This window comes from Hemitrygon akajei, chromosome 13, assembly GCF_048418815.1.
Source record: "Hemitrygon akajei chromosome 13, sHemAka1.3, whole genome shotgun sequence".
Lineage (NCBI taxonomy): Eukaryota > Metazoa > Chordata > Chondrichthyes > Myliobatiformes > Dasyatidae > Hemitrygon > Hemitrygon akajei.
The window spans coordinates 18,081,883-18,094,120 of record NC_133136.1 but is presented as its reverse complement, the minus strand read 5'-3'; the positions used below and the strand labels follow the sequence as shown (position 1 = coordinate 18,094,120).

Genomic DNA, 12,238 nt, shown 5'->3' with positions numbered 1-12,238 from the left:
AGCTTTGAAAACCTACTTCATTATCCACAATGCCACCTACCTTAGTATCATCTGCATACTTACTAATCCAATTTACCACCCCATCATCCAGATTATTAATGTATATGACAAACAACACTGGACCCAGTACAGATCCCTGAGGAACACCACTAGTCACCGGCCTCCAACCTGACAAACAGTTATCCACCACTACTCTCTGGCATATCCCATCTAGCCACTGTTGAATCCATTTTACTACTTCAATATTAATACCTAACAATTGAACCTTCCTAACTAGCCTTCCGTGCGGAACCCTGTCAAAAGCCTTACTGAAGTCCATATAGACAACATCCAGTTTTACCTGCGTCAACTTTCCTCGTAACCTCTTCAAAAAATTCAGTAAGATTTGTCAAACATGACCTTCCACGCACAAATCCATGCTGACTATTCCTAATCAGACCCTGTCTATCCAGATAATTATATATACCATCTCTAAGAATACTTTCCATTAATTTACCCACCACTGACGTCAAACTGACAGGCCTATAATTGCTAGGTTTACTCTTAGAACCCCTTTTAAACAATGGAACCACATGAGCAATACGCCAATCCTCCGGCACCATCCCCGTTTCTAATGACATTTGAAATATTTCTGTCAGAGCTCCTGCTATTTCTACACCAACTTCCCTCAAGGTCCTAGGGAATATTCTGTCAGGACCCGGAGATTTATCCACTTTTACAATCCTTAAAAGTGCCAGTACTTCCTCCTCTTTAATTGTCACAGTTTCCATAACTTCCCTACTTGTTTCCCTTACCTTATATAATTCAATATTGTGTAAGGTACTCAATGTCCTGACTGAAAATGACAAGCATGCTGAACAACAACTTCACCACTGTCACACAACTTTTAACGAACTATGCTTTTGTTCAACTATACTCTTAATTGCAGTTCTAGTACCTTTTTGGGATTTTCCTTAACCTTATCTGCCAGGTCCATCCGATATCTTTTCCTTGACCTTCTGATTTCCCTCAAGTATATTCTTAATTTTTAAAAAATAATCCTCCAGGAATTCACTCATTCCCCAACCTCCTAAACCCAATGCAGCACGTTTCTTTTTCTTAACCAGGGCCTCAATATTTCTTGAGAGAGCTCACTAAACTCGTCAGGTTTACCCTTCACCCTAACAGGAATGTTCCGTCCTGGCTCTTAAGTTTGCCATTCATTTGTTACCCTTCAAACAGGGTCTCGCAATTGATCTTTACTCAATCCTACCTAATTCCCCCAAAATTAGCCCTGCTACAGCTTAATACCTAACCCATGGGCCTGTCCTATCCTTTTCCATCACTCTTATTTAACTCATGGAATTATGATCACTAGAAGCAAAATGCTCCCCGACTGCCACCTCAGTCACCTTATTTATTAAGTGGAGAACTACTTCTACACCTCCCAAATGAGGCTCCACAAAACGTTCCTGGACAAATTTCATTCCATCCAAGCCCTGGGTGGTCCAGTCAATACCAGGGAAATTAAAATCTCCCACTAATATGACCTTATTATTCTTTGATCAATTTTGGGATGGGGAGGAAGTCTGTAATATAGCCCCACTAGAGCAGCCTTTTTGTTTCTATGTTCTACATACCACCTGAGTGGACCATCCCCAAAGAATGTCATCTCTAAAAACTGCTGTTAAGTCCTCCTTTATCAAAAAAGCAACCCCATCCCCCTTCCCTCATTCACTTATACCTCTATCACATGTACAATGTCCTGTGTATATTACTAAAAAGGGCTTCTTTGGTTTGTTACGAGTAGGAATGCTTCTTTGTCTGTTAAATGTTTCTCTCGCCGTTGTTTCGCTTTAGAATGGCTGATATGGTAATTGTATTCATTTGTTAATCAATGGGGAATGTTATTGTGTTTTGAGAGGCTGGGAACTTGGGGGAGGGGTTGCGCGGGCTTGGGGTGTGAGGAGAGTCGGGAGGAGAGACGGACAAGGAAGGTGGACGGGCGCTGGACGGCTTGTAGGACCACCGGGGTGGTCCCAGGTGCGACGACGTGGCTGTCGGATGATTCGTTGATTGAGCTCCTACGATGTGCACTACACTGACTGAACTTTGATAAGTTGGCGCCTTTTGTTTTTTTCTTTCCTTGTATATATATTGTATTGCCTAATACTTCTTTAGTTAATGTTAGTAAATTCTATAAAGTGTATTTCATAACGGTATTTGGTGTGAAGTTGATACGGTGAGCGGCGCGAGGCATAAATTCGATTCTCACAGCACCTGCGTGTACGGGAGGTGGGTTGGTGTGTGGCTGGATCTCCTTTTCCCCTAGACATATACCAGCCTTTTGGGTAAGTGTTACACACATCTATAGCTTATCTCTCTACTGCCCACAAAATTTCCAGCACACTGAATTGGAAAATTTGCGACTTACCTCCAGTTTACCATTGTTGCAGTCACGCAATGACTGATTCAGTTTCTCTTTCTGTTCAGACAAATAATTCTGGTAAACAGTCAATAGTTCCTGGCATTTTTTATACTGCTGCTGCAAGGGTATAATGCAAGTCAAAGAAAATCACGTAATGGAAGGAAAAATAAAACAATAAAAAATTTACTCAATGCAATTTCATGATGAAACATTACAGAGAAACAATTTTTCTCTTGAAAGCGAAAAGAAGCTCTTAAAGAACAGATGCTTTATCCATCATTAAATGGTTTTGCAAATTATATTACAGCTTGCCAAATGAACAAATTACAGATACCTACAAGGAATTTTATACCAACTTAAAACATAATTTCTTCTACACTTCATTTCCAACATAGGATAAGTTTAAAAAGAAAAAAAATAACTGACCAAGAAAAAGGTGAATGTTGCATTATTTCACATTTTGATTAAACCTGCAAATACATAGCATGTGGCTCTTTAGGAAAGCACAAATAAATAAGAATGAACTGGGCTAGAAGATAAATGAATTCTTTAACAATGGCAGTAGCAGATCAGAAGTTGTGCCCTAGTTCACTTACATAATGAGAGCAAAAAAGGTAACCAATGGGCATCAAAGGAAATACACAGGATGCTGTTAAATAGCATTTACAGTATTGTGCAAAAGTCTTAGGCACCCTAGTTTTTTTTTAAATATAAGTTTTGTTTTAGATGTTTATTATTTTATCTTCTCCATTAGTGTCAGTGGAAAAGAGCAAATTTTAGATTTTCAAACAACACACAAAATTTTAGATTTCCAAACATTCATTGTCCAGAAAAATAAATGTTAGAGATTTTTTTTATATTCCATTATGTTCACTGACTGTAGCTCAGCATTTAACACAATCATTCCCACAGTCCTGATCGATAAGCTACAGAGCCTGGGCCTCTGTACCTCCCTCTGCAATTGGATCCTGAACTCCCTAACTAGTAGACCACAATCTGTGCGGATTGATGATAATATCTCCTCCTGGCTGACGAACAACACTGGAGCAACCTCAGGAGTGTGGGCTTCACCCACTGCTCTACTCCCTGTATACCATGACTGTGTGGCCAGGTAAAGCTCAAATATCAGCTATAAATTTGCTGATGACAAAAGCATTGTTGGTAGAATCTCAAATGGAGATGAGAGGGCGTACAGGAGTGAGATATACCAGCTAGTTGAGTGGTGTCACAGCAACAACCTTGCACTTAATGTCAGTAAGACGAAAGAGCCGATTGTGGACTTCAGGAAGGTTAAGATGAGGGAATACAAGCCCATCCTTATAGAGGGATCAGAAGTGGAGAGAGAGAGCAATTTCAATTTCAAGTTCCTGGGTGTTAGATAGATAGATAGATAGATACTTTATTCATCCCCATGGGGAAATTCAACTTTTTTTTCCAATGTCCCATACACTTGTTGTAGCAAAACTAATTACATACAATACTTAACTCAGTAAAAAATATGATATGCATCTAAATCACTATCTCAAAAAGCATTAATAATAGCTTTTAAAAAGTTCTTAAGTCCTGGCGGTAGAATTGTAAAGCCTAATGGCATTGGGGAGTATTGACCTCTTCATCCTGTCTGAGGAGCATTGCATCGATAGTAACCTGTCCGCTGAAACTGCTTCTCTGTCTCTGGATGGTGCTATGTAGAGGATGTTCAGAGTTATCCATAATTGACCGTAGCCTACTCAGCGCCCTTCGCTCAGCTACCGATGTTAAACTCTCCAGTACTTTGCCCACGACAGAGCCCGCCTTCCTTACCAGCTTATTAAGACGTGAGGCGTCCTCTTCTTAATGCTTCCTCCCCAACACGCCACCACAAAGAAGAGGGCGCTCTCCACAACTGACCTATAGAACATCTTCAGCATCTCACTACAGACATTGAATGACGCCAACCTTCTAAGGAAGTACAGTCGACTCTGTGCCTTCCTGCACAAGGCATCTGTGTTGGCAGTCCAGTCTAGCTTCTCGTCTAACTGTACTCCCAGATACTTGTAGGTCTTAACCTGCTCCACACATTCTCCATTAATGATCACTGGCTCCATATGAGGCCTAGATCTCCTAAAGTCCACCACCATCTCCTTGGTCTTGGTGATATTGAGACGCAGGTAGTTTGAGTTGCACCATATCACAAAGTCCTGTATCAGTTTCCTATACTCCTCCTCCTGTCCATTCCTGACACACCCCACTATGGCCGTGTCATCAGCGAACTTCTGCACATGGCAGGACTCCGAGTTATATTGGAAGTCTGATGTGTACAGGGTGAACAGGACCGGAGAGAGTACGGTTCCCTGCGGCGCCCCTGTGATCTCTTAAGATCTAACCTGGTCCCAACATATCAATGCAGCTATAAAGAACGTATGACAGTGGCTATATTTCATTAGGAGTTTGAAGAGATTTGGCTTGTCATCTAAAACACTCGAAAACTTATGTAGAAGTACCATGGAGAGCACTCTGACAGGCTGCATTACTGTTCGGTGTTTTCGGGGGGGGGGGGGGGGTGGTTACAGCACAGGACCAAAAACTACAGAAAGTTTTAAAATTAGTCATTTACATCTTGGGTATTAGCCTCTGTAGTATCCAAGACATATTCAAAGAGCAATGCCTCAGAAAAGTGTTGTCCATTATTAAGGACCCCAACACCCATCTATATATTCATTAAATCAATTTTGAAAGATGCTGTCATTTAATTTTGTAAAATCCAAAAACTGTCTAAAATATCTTTCCCATCTACTTTATTTTTAACCTTTCAAGTGAGAACAGAAAGGTCATGAACTGATCAGTGAGCACAAAACGAAACAATTTTAAACTGCCTTGGTGTATACGAGTGAGACAACCCTCTGAAACAGGGCTGTTCACTTTCAGTCAAGATAGAAACTTCCAAATCCCACCAAGAGTACAGCCTAAAACATCTGCATCAATGTCTTACAATCAGAAGCCTGGAAAACAAATTATTGGTTTGCAAGTTATCCAAAATTTACAAATTCAACTTCTTCCAAACTGGTGTGATTTTAGAACATTTTGACAAGACAATTTGACCTGAAAGGTTAGATGTTTGTCAGCTGTCAAAGTTCACTCATGAGAACTAAACTGAACTCAACCATTAATTCCACAAGTCCTCAAACAACTTGACTTTCTTTGCAAAGCTTGTGCTCAACATACAGACCCATTTATTGTTCCTGCAACCAAACAGCCATTTTACTTCCAGGACACTGTAGAGTAAACTTTGCACTTCTTTGTCACTTAAGTACTCTGAAAATAATCACCTCAGTCAAAATTTGTTGATCAAGCTAGGTTATTGCTGTTGCAAAAATAATCTGCCAATTGCCTCACTTTTGCCAAACAGCACTTAACCAGCCAACGTTATAGTTAATTTCTTGACTGTACATTTATAAATTAGGGAACAAATAACCAGTAAACCAGTCACTATTGCCCTAGACCTAGAAATAATGCTTCAAGCAAAGTAAAGCACGTTTGCTCCAAAATCAATTCAGAAAACAAAATCACGATGTTACAAAAGATCTTACAAAATCTTTGTAAGTCCAGCTAAAAATGCACAAACAAAAAGTTTTCTCTTCAAGTACAAAAATGCAAATCATGGTGACTGCTGCCCTCTACAGATCTCACCGAATGACTCAGAAAATGTCTAATTAACTTTTGTCAATCATGAAAATGAAATGCATCAACATTTTGAATCACAGGAAGCCTACCAGCACACAGGAAAGTACTAGGACACTGAATAGCACAGCAGGGAGCACTACTGCTACACACCTCCAGCAACTCAGAATCAGAATCAGGTTTATTATCACCGGCATGTGACGTGAAATTTGTTAACAGCAGCAGCAGTTCAATAAAAATAATAATAATAAACCCATTACAGTATATGTATATTGAATAGATTAAAAACATGCAAAAAACAAATACTGTATATTAAAATAAGTGAGGTAGTGATGATGAAATTGTTCCTGAATCGCTGAGTGTGTGCCTTCAGGCTTCTGTACTTCCTACCTGATGGCAACAGTGAGAAAAGGGCATGCCCTGGGTACCGGAGGTCCTTAATAATGGACACTGCCTTTTTAAGACACCATTCCTTGAAGATGTCCTGGGTACTTTGTAGGCTAATACCCAAGATGGAGCTGACTAGGTTTACAACCCTCTGCAGCTTCTTTCAGTCCTATGGAGTAGCCCCCCCCCCCCCCCCCACCCCACCCCAAATACCAGACAGTGATGCAGCGTGTCAGAATGCTCTCCACTTACATCTATAGAAGTTTAATCCTGAACTCAGGTGCTTGATTCTAGAAGTGATCACATTAGCTTCATCTGAGTCCTCTTGTTTTGGCCAAATACTGAAAATATGCTGATTGTTGGGTTAATTAGCTCCTGTAAGTTAGGGTGACGGAGGAATCAATGGAACCTGATAGGCATCTAATGGAGAATAGGTAAGACACAAGTAGGTAAAAACTGCTTGATGCCCTATTCGCCATCAAGGACAAATATACAGAGATGTGCCAGAAAAGGGCCTGTAACATTGTGAAGGATCTCACCCAGCCTGCACATGAACTGTTTGCCTCATTCCCCACTACAGAGGAGACTATGTAGCATCCACACCAGGACTAGCAGCCTCAAAAAGTTACTTTTCCCAAGTGGTAAGGCTCATTAACACCTCCACCCACTGACCCACCCCCTCCACCACTACTATATCATTTCCTGTCAGCCACCTCATGTACAGACACTCCTGTGCCCAGCATCAGTTTATGGACATACCATCAATGTCTACAAGCCATCTTATGTATTTATACTTGGTGCGTTTTTTTAATTACTGTGTTCTTTATCTGACTCTGTTTTTTTGTGCTGCATTGGATCCAGAGTAACAGCTACCTTGTTCTCCTTTACACTTGTGTACTGGAAATGACATTAGAGCATCTTGAATCTGAACCTCTTGAACAATAAAATGGACTCTTGGCCTCACAATCTATCTCATTATGATCTTTCACTTTGTTTATCTGCACAGCACTTTTTCAATACCTTTTACACTTCATTCTGCATTTTTTTAAACCTTGTTCTAGCTCAATGTAATGTAATGATTTGATCTGTATAAACAGTAAAACCAGCGTTTCACTGTATCATGGTCCATGTGACAATAATAAAGCAGTACAAACAATAAGTGAAGAATGGGATTATTCCAGGAGCAAACACAGACGCAATGGGATGAATGCCCACATTCTACATCTTAAGAAATAGAAGATGTGAAATATAGTCAATCAAATATCTAACTGAAAAACAAAAACAGCTACTGGCCTAATTCTATCTTCTAGCACCAAGATATAACCCTGACTCTTCAAGTACTGTCCAATTGTGATGGGTTTCTGCCTCTAACATTTTTCCTGTTGTGAGTTCCAGACCGTTAATCACCAGACATAAAGAATTATGTAATCTCCTTTCTAATCCTTCAATTAGTTATCTTATATCTAACACCTACACCCACATCCCCCCCCCCCCCCCACCAAGTGTTCTACTGGTCTGCTAAGAGGAGTAGGGTATTTTTATTCAATATATCTACTGGATGCAAGTCAGGAAGATGATGGAATGCATGTACTTATCTGGATGAGTCTGGTGCCAACAATGCTCAAGAAAACCCATCCCCACTCTAAACATTAATTTGCTCCATCATCAGTACACAGCAAGTGCTTTGGGTACTACTGATAAGATGTGCTGTGGTCATTTGCCTAGGCTACTGACAGTGGCCCTCTCAGGCCTCTCTCTCCCACCAAAACAAATGGGAATTTCACCACCAGTAGGTCTGCACGTCATAATTTGGAAATATAATCACATTCACTCCCTGCCATTGGGTCTAAACACTGGAAATCCCTATCAATGGCAACAGGAGGACTGCAGCAGTTTCAGTGGCAGCTCAACACACCTTTACAAGGAAATTTAGGGACAGGCAATAAATACTGGCCTCGCCAACAATGAAAATGAATAGCCCTAGAAAATAAATGAAAAAAAACATTAATAATTATATAAATGACACCTTACAAATCGATTCTCCTCTGCTTCACCTGAGCCAAAGAAAATAACCCCAGTTTATCTTATTTTCCTCAGCTTCAATTTATCAATGCTGACCACATCTTTCTAAACCTTCTCTGCACTCTCTTCTCACGTTCCTTTAATATGGTGGCAATGATCAAACTGTGGCCTAATTGCACAATTTTGCACGAGCAATTTGTCCTTGTATTTGGTGCCCCAAATGAAAATGGAAAGCCATTCATAAGCATTTTCAAACTTTCTCCTGTCTGCCCTGGTATGTTTAAGCACCCTGATTTTTCTGCTCTTTCACTACTCAATATCTTCCCACATGTTCCCTGACTGGTTGCACTACCTACCCTCCACTTTCCTGGATGAAATTCTACACGATTTTTCTTACCCAAATGACCGGAACATACTGCAGTCTGAATCTTTCCACCTCCCTGCAACGATGAAACAGACTCATACAGGCATAGAGAAGTACAGCACAGAAACAGGCCCTTCAGCCCACCTAGTCCATGCTGAAACCATTTAAACTGCCTACTCCCATCAACCTGCACCAGCACCATAGCCCTCAATATCTCTACTATCCATGTAGCTATCCAAGTTTCTCTTAAACATTGAAATCAAGCTCACAGGCACCACTTGTGCTCGCAGCTCATTCCACACTCTCACGAACCTTTGAGCGAAGAAGTTTCCCCTCATATTCCCCTTAAACTTTTCACCCTTCACACTTAACCTATTACCCCAGGTGATAGTTCCACCCAACTTCAATGGAAAAACCCCATGGAACCTCAGTGGAATATACCCATCAATTTTGTATACCTTTATCAAATCTTCTATGATCTAAAGAATACAGTCCTAAGCTATTCAATCTTTCCTTATAACTCAGCTCCTCCAGACCTGACAACATCCTTATGAATTTTCTCTGTACTCTTTCAACTTTGTTTATATGTTTCCCGTAGATAGGTGACCAAAACTGCACACAATACTCCAAATTGGGCCTCATCAATGTCTTATGCCATTTCAACTTAACCACTTGAACGTGTAATGCTTGCAAACTTGTTAACTATATCTATTACATCTAAGCTCCATGGAACCCTATCAATAACAGGAATTCAATTTAAAAAATAAATCAATCTTTGCATTCTGTTACTGAAGCAATCTTCCACTGCCTCTGACCCATCCCTCAGACTGCATGACCTTTTTGCTTTAAAAACAGCCTGTTTTCCAAACTCTCAATTATTAATACACCACCTCAATCACCTCAGAATTCAATCAAATTAGTCAAGCACAAACCTCGCACAAAACTACCTTTGACTAATCTATACTTTATTTTAAATGAACTGTCTCTTAAAATGGATTCTAATAGTTTACCAAGAGAGTGAAAATTAATCCCTTGGTTTTAACCTACTTCCTTTCTTTAACAACTATATGGTGGTGACACCATGGTTAAGATATCAGACCAACAACCCAAAGCCTCAAGATATATTGAGGAATTAACAAAAACATTAACAAAGTAGTGAAGCTGGAACCTTGCTCTCTGAAGAATTGGCGATTTGTAGCCTCACTTTCAAAAAGGTGCCCAAATAAGTATCTGAAGAATCATAACCAAACATTGGGAAGCGGATATCTAAAATCACTGCACATCTGACTGGAATAAAATAGAAAGTGCAGAACGGCCTACTTTTACACAGTAAATTTCTATTATTTTAGCTCTCTGTAGTGCTTCCACTATCACTGTTCTTGCAGCACATCCATCAGTATTTCAAGTCTTACTAGAAGACTTGTTCAACTCCTTAAATCTTAGCAACTTGCACCAAAACAGCTACTTCCAGCAAAATGCAGAAGCGCCCAGTTGTAGGGAACATGACTCCAATTGATTTTTTTCTGCAGTCACTTGTGCTCTTCAATATTCCCCTGCTTCCTTCACATCCCAGGTCTTGCTACTCAGATTTTATAATCTTTGCTCTTTGCCTTCAAGCCACCTTGCATTGCTTTCCAATGATGGAGGTCATTGGAATAACTTAGCACACATCTCACTTTGCAATCCTACTGATTAACAATACAATCTAATTGGATGAGGGACATGAAAAACATTAGCAGCTTCATATCAGAACTGTTGCTTTGAATTAATGAAGCAGTGCCAGTCTGATTATTGATAAAGGCTAGCCAACATTTCAAGATCATTACACATGTTGATATCAACACTAACATACTGAAAAATGACAATAAACAAACAATCTTTAATCTTGTGTTATAGACTACCCAAGTGGAATACAAGGAGTTGCTCCTACAGTTTGCATCAGGCTGCATCCTAGCAGTAGAGAAGGCCAAGAATGGACAGGTCAGTGTGGGAATAGGGAGGGAAGTTGACTGTGAGTTCAGGATGGCCATTGCAGTCGAAGGGATAGGTATGGACAAGGGAGCACCTCTCCACTCAGTCCTTAAGAGTTTTGACCCAAAATATTGACAATTTTCTTTCCTCCCACCAATGCTGTTTAACCTGCAGAGTTCTTCCAGCAGATTGGTCTCAAGTTGTATATGGTGTACTCTGCTGAGGAAATAAGAAACATCGAACAGATTGTGGTGCATCTTCCTTATTTCCTCAGCAGAATACACCAAATTCAATACAAGGCAAGACACTGAGGAATTACTAATTGGTAGACGTTCCAGAAGAAACCTGGATATGTGAAGCCATGACCAGTTCCACTGCATTTCAAAGCAAAAGGAACTATTGTCCAAGAGGTCATGCCTGCAAATTTTACATAGGGAAGCAATGCAAAAAAGTTTATTCATCTCATATTGGTAACAATAAAGGATGAACAATGAAGAATAAGGTGTTACCATCTACTTACTGGTGATTGTCCAGCACGCATTGAAATGCATCATTCACAAGAAAGTCACAAGATTGAATTTGATTGCAGGGAAAAGATAAAACTTACATTTTGACATATTGGATTGCATTTTAAATGCATTATTTTATGGATGTTTTCACCCAAATTCATGAGGGAAAACGTAATAATCACAGCAGACTTTACATTGTAATCCTATTGCTATCTATGCCCTCTAGTGGATAACTGGCATAAAAATTGTAAAATGACTTAAGCTTTAAATGACAAGTTGTGTTTTTAATTGATGTTTGAACATAACTAAACAGTCGTATTGTGAAACTCATCTCTTAAACCTCTATTTACTTGTACCACTCATGCAATTTTCCATCTCAACCTGTGAATAGACCAACATCACACTTGTCCTCAACTGTTACACTTCCACCCTTTCCTTTTCAGCTTGGGAAAAACATGGGCCATCTTTTCCAGGCTTTATTCAAGCACCCTGAAAAATTATTAGGGGCTAGAAATTAGGTCCAGATAATGCCGTAAATGCCGATTAAAGGCGTATAATCCCATCACTGCAAGCTGATTAATGGAGAGGTGAAGAACCAAAGTTTACAGAATTACAGTGATTAAAAGACGCATGATGCTGTGAGGAAAAGCTTTGCTTCCTAAAAAAAATTCAGGAATTAGTTTTGATCTGTAATTGTAGAAACAAAGACTGCGATAAATGTTAATCCATCAGTTCCGTTGGAAATATTTCCCACATTGATTTAACATACAATAAAGAGATTGAAAATAGTTAATTCTTTGAATGAGCAGGTTGTCATAATTCTTAGCAGGAATGTGATTACAAATTGAGCCAACCTTGCTAATTCATCATATTCACCATTTTCTTTAATGATTTAAGTATTAAGCCTTTGACATGAGC

General features: G+C 39.7%; 1 protein-coding gene across 5 annotated transcripts in view; it reads right to left on the bottom strand.

Moving 5' to 3' along the window:
• Positions 1 to 12,238, bottom strand: part of kiaa1328 (KIAA1328 ortholog) — a 134,739-nt gene that overhangs the window by 100,142 nt on the left and 22,359 nt on the right. For all 5 annotated transcript variants that reach the window (XM_073064217.1, XM_073064219.1, XM_073064218.1 and 2 more), the window contains one exon: positions 2,414 to 2,532. In XM_073064217.1, the coding sequence (XP_072920318.1) occupies positions 2,414 to 2,532 (119 nt within the window). The remainder of the gene's footprint in view (positions 1 to 2,413; positions 2,533 to 12,238) is intronic.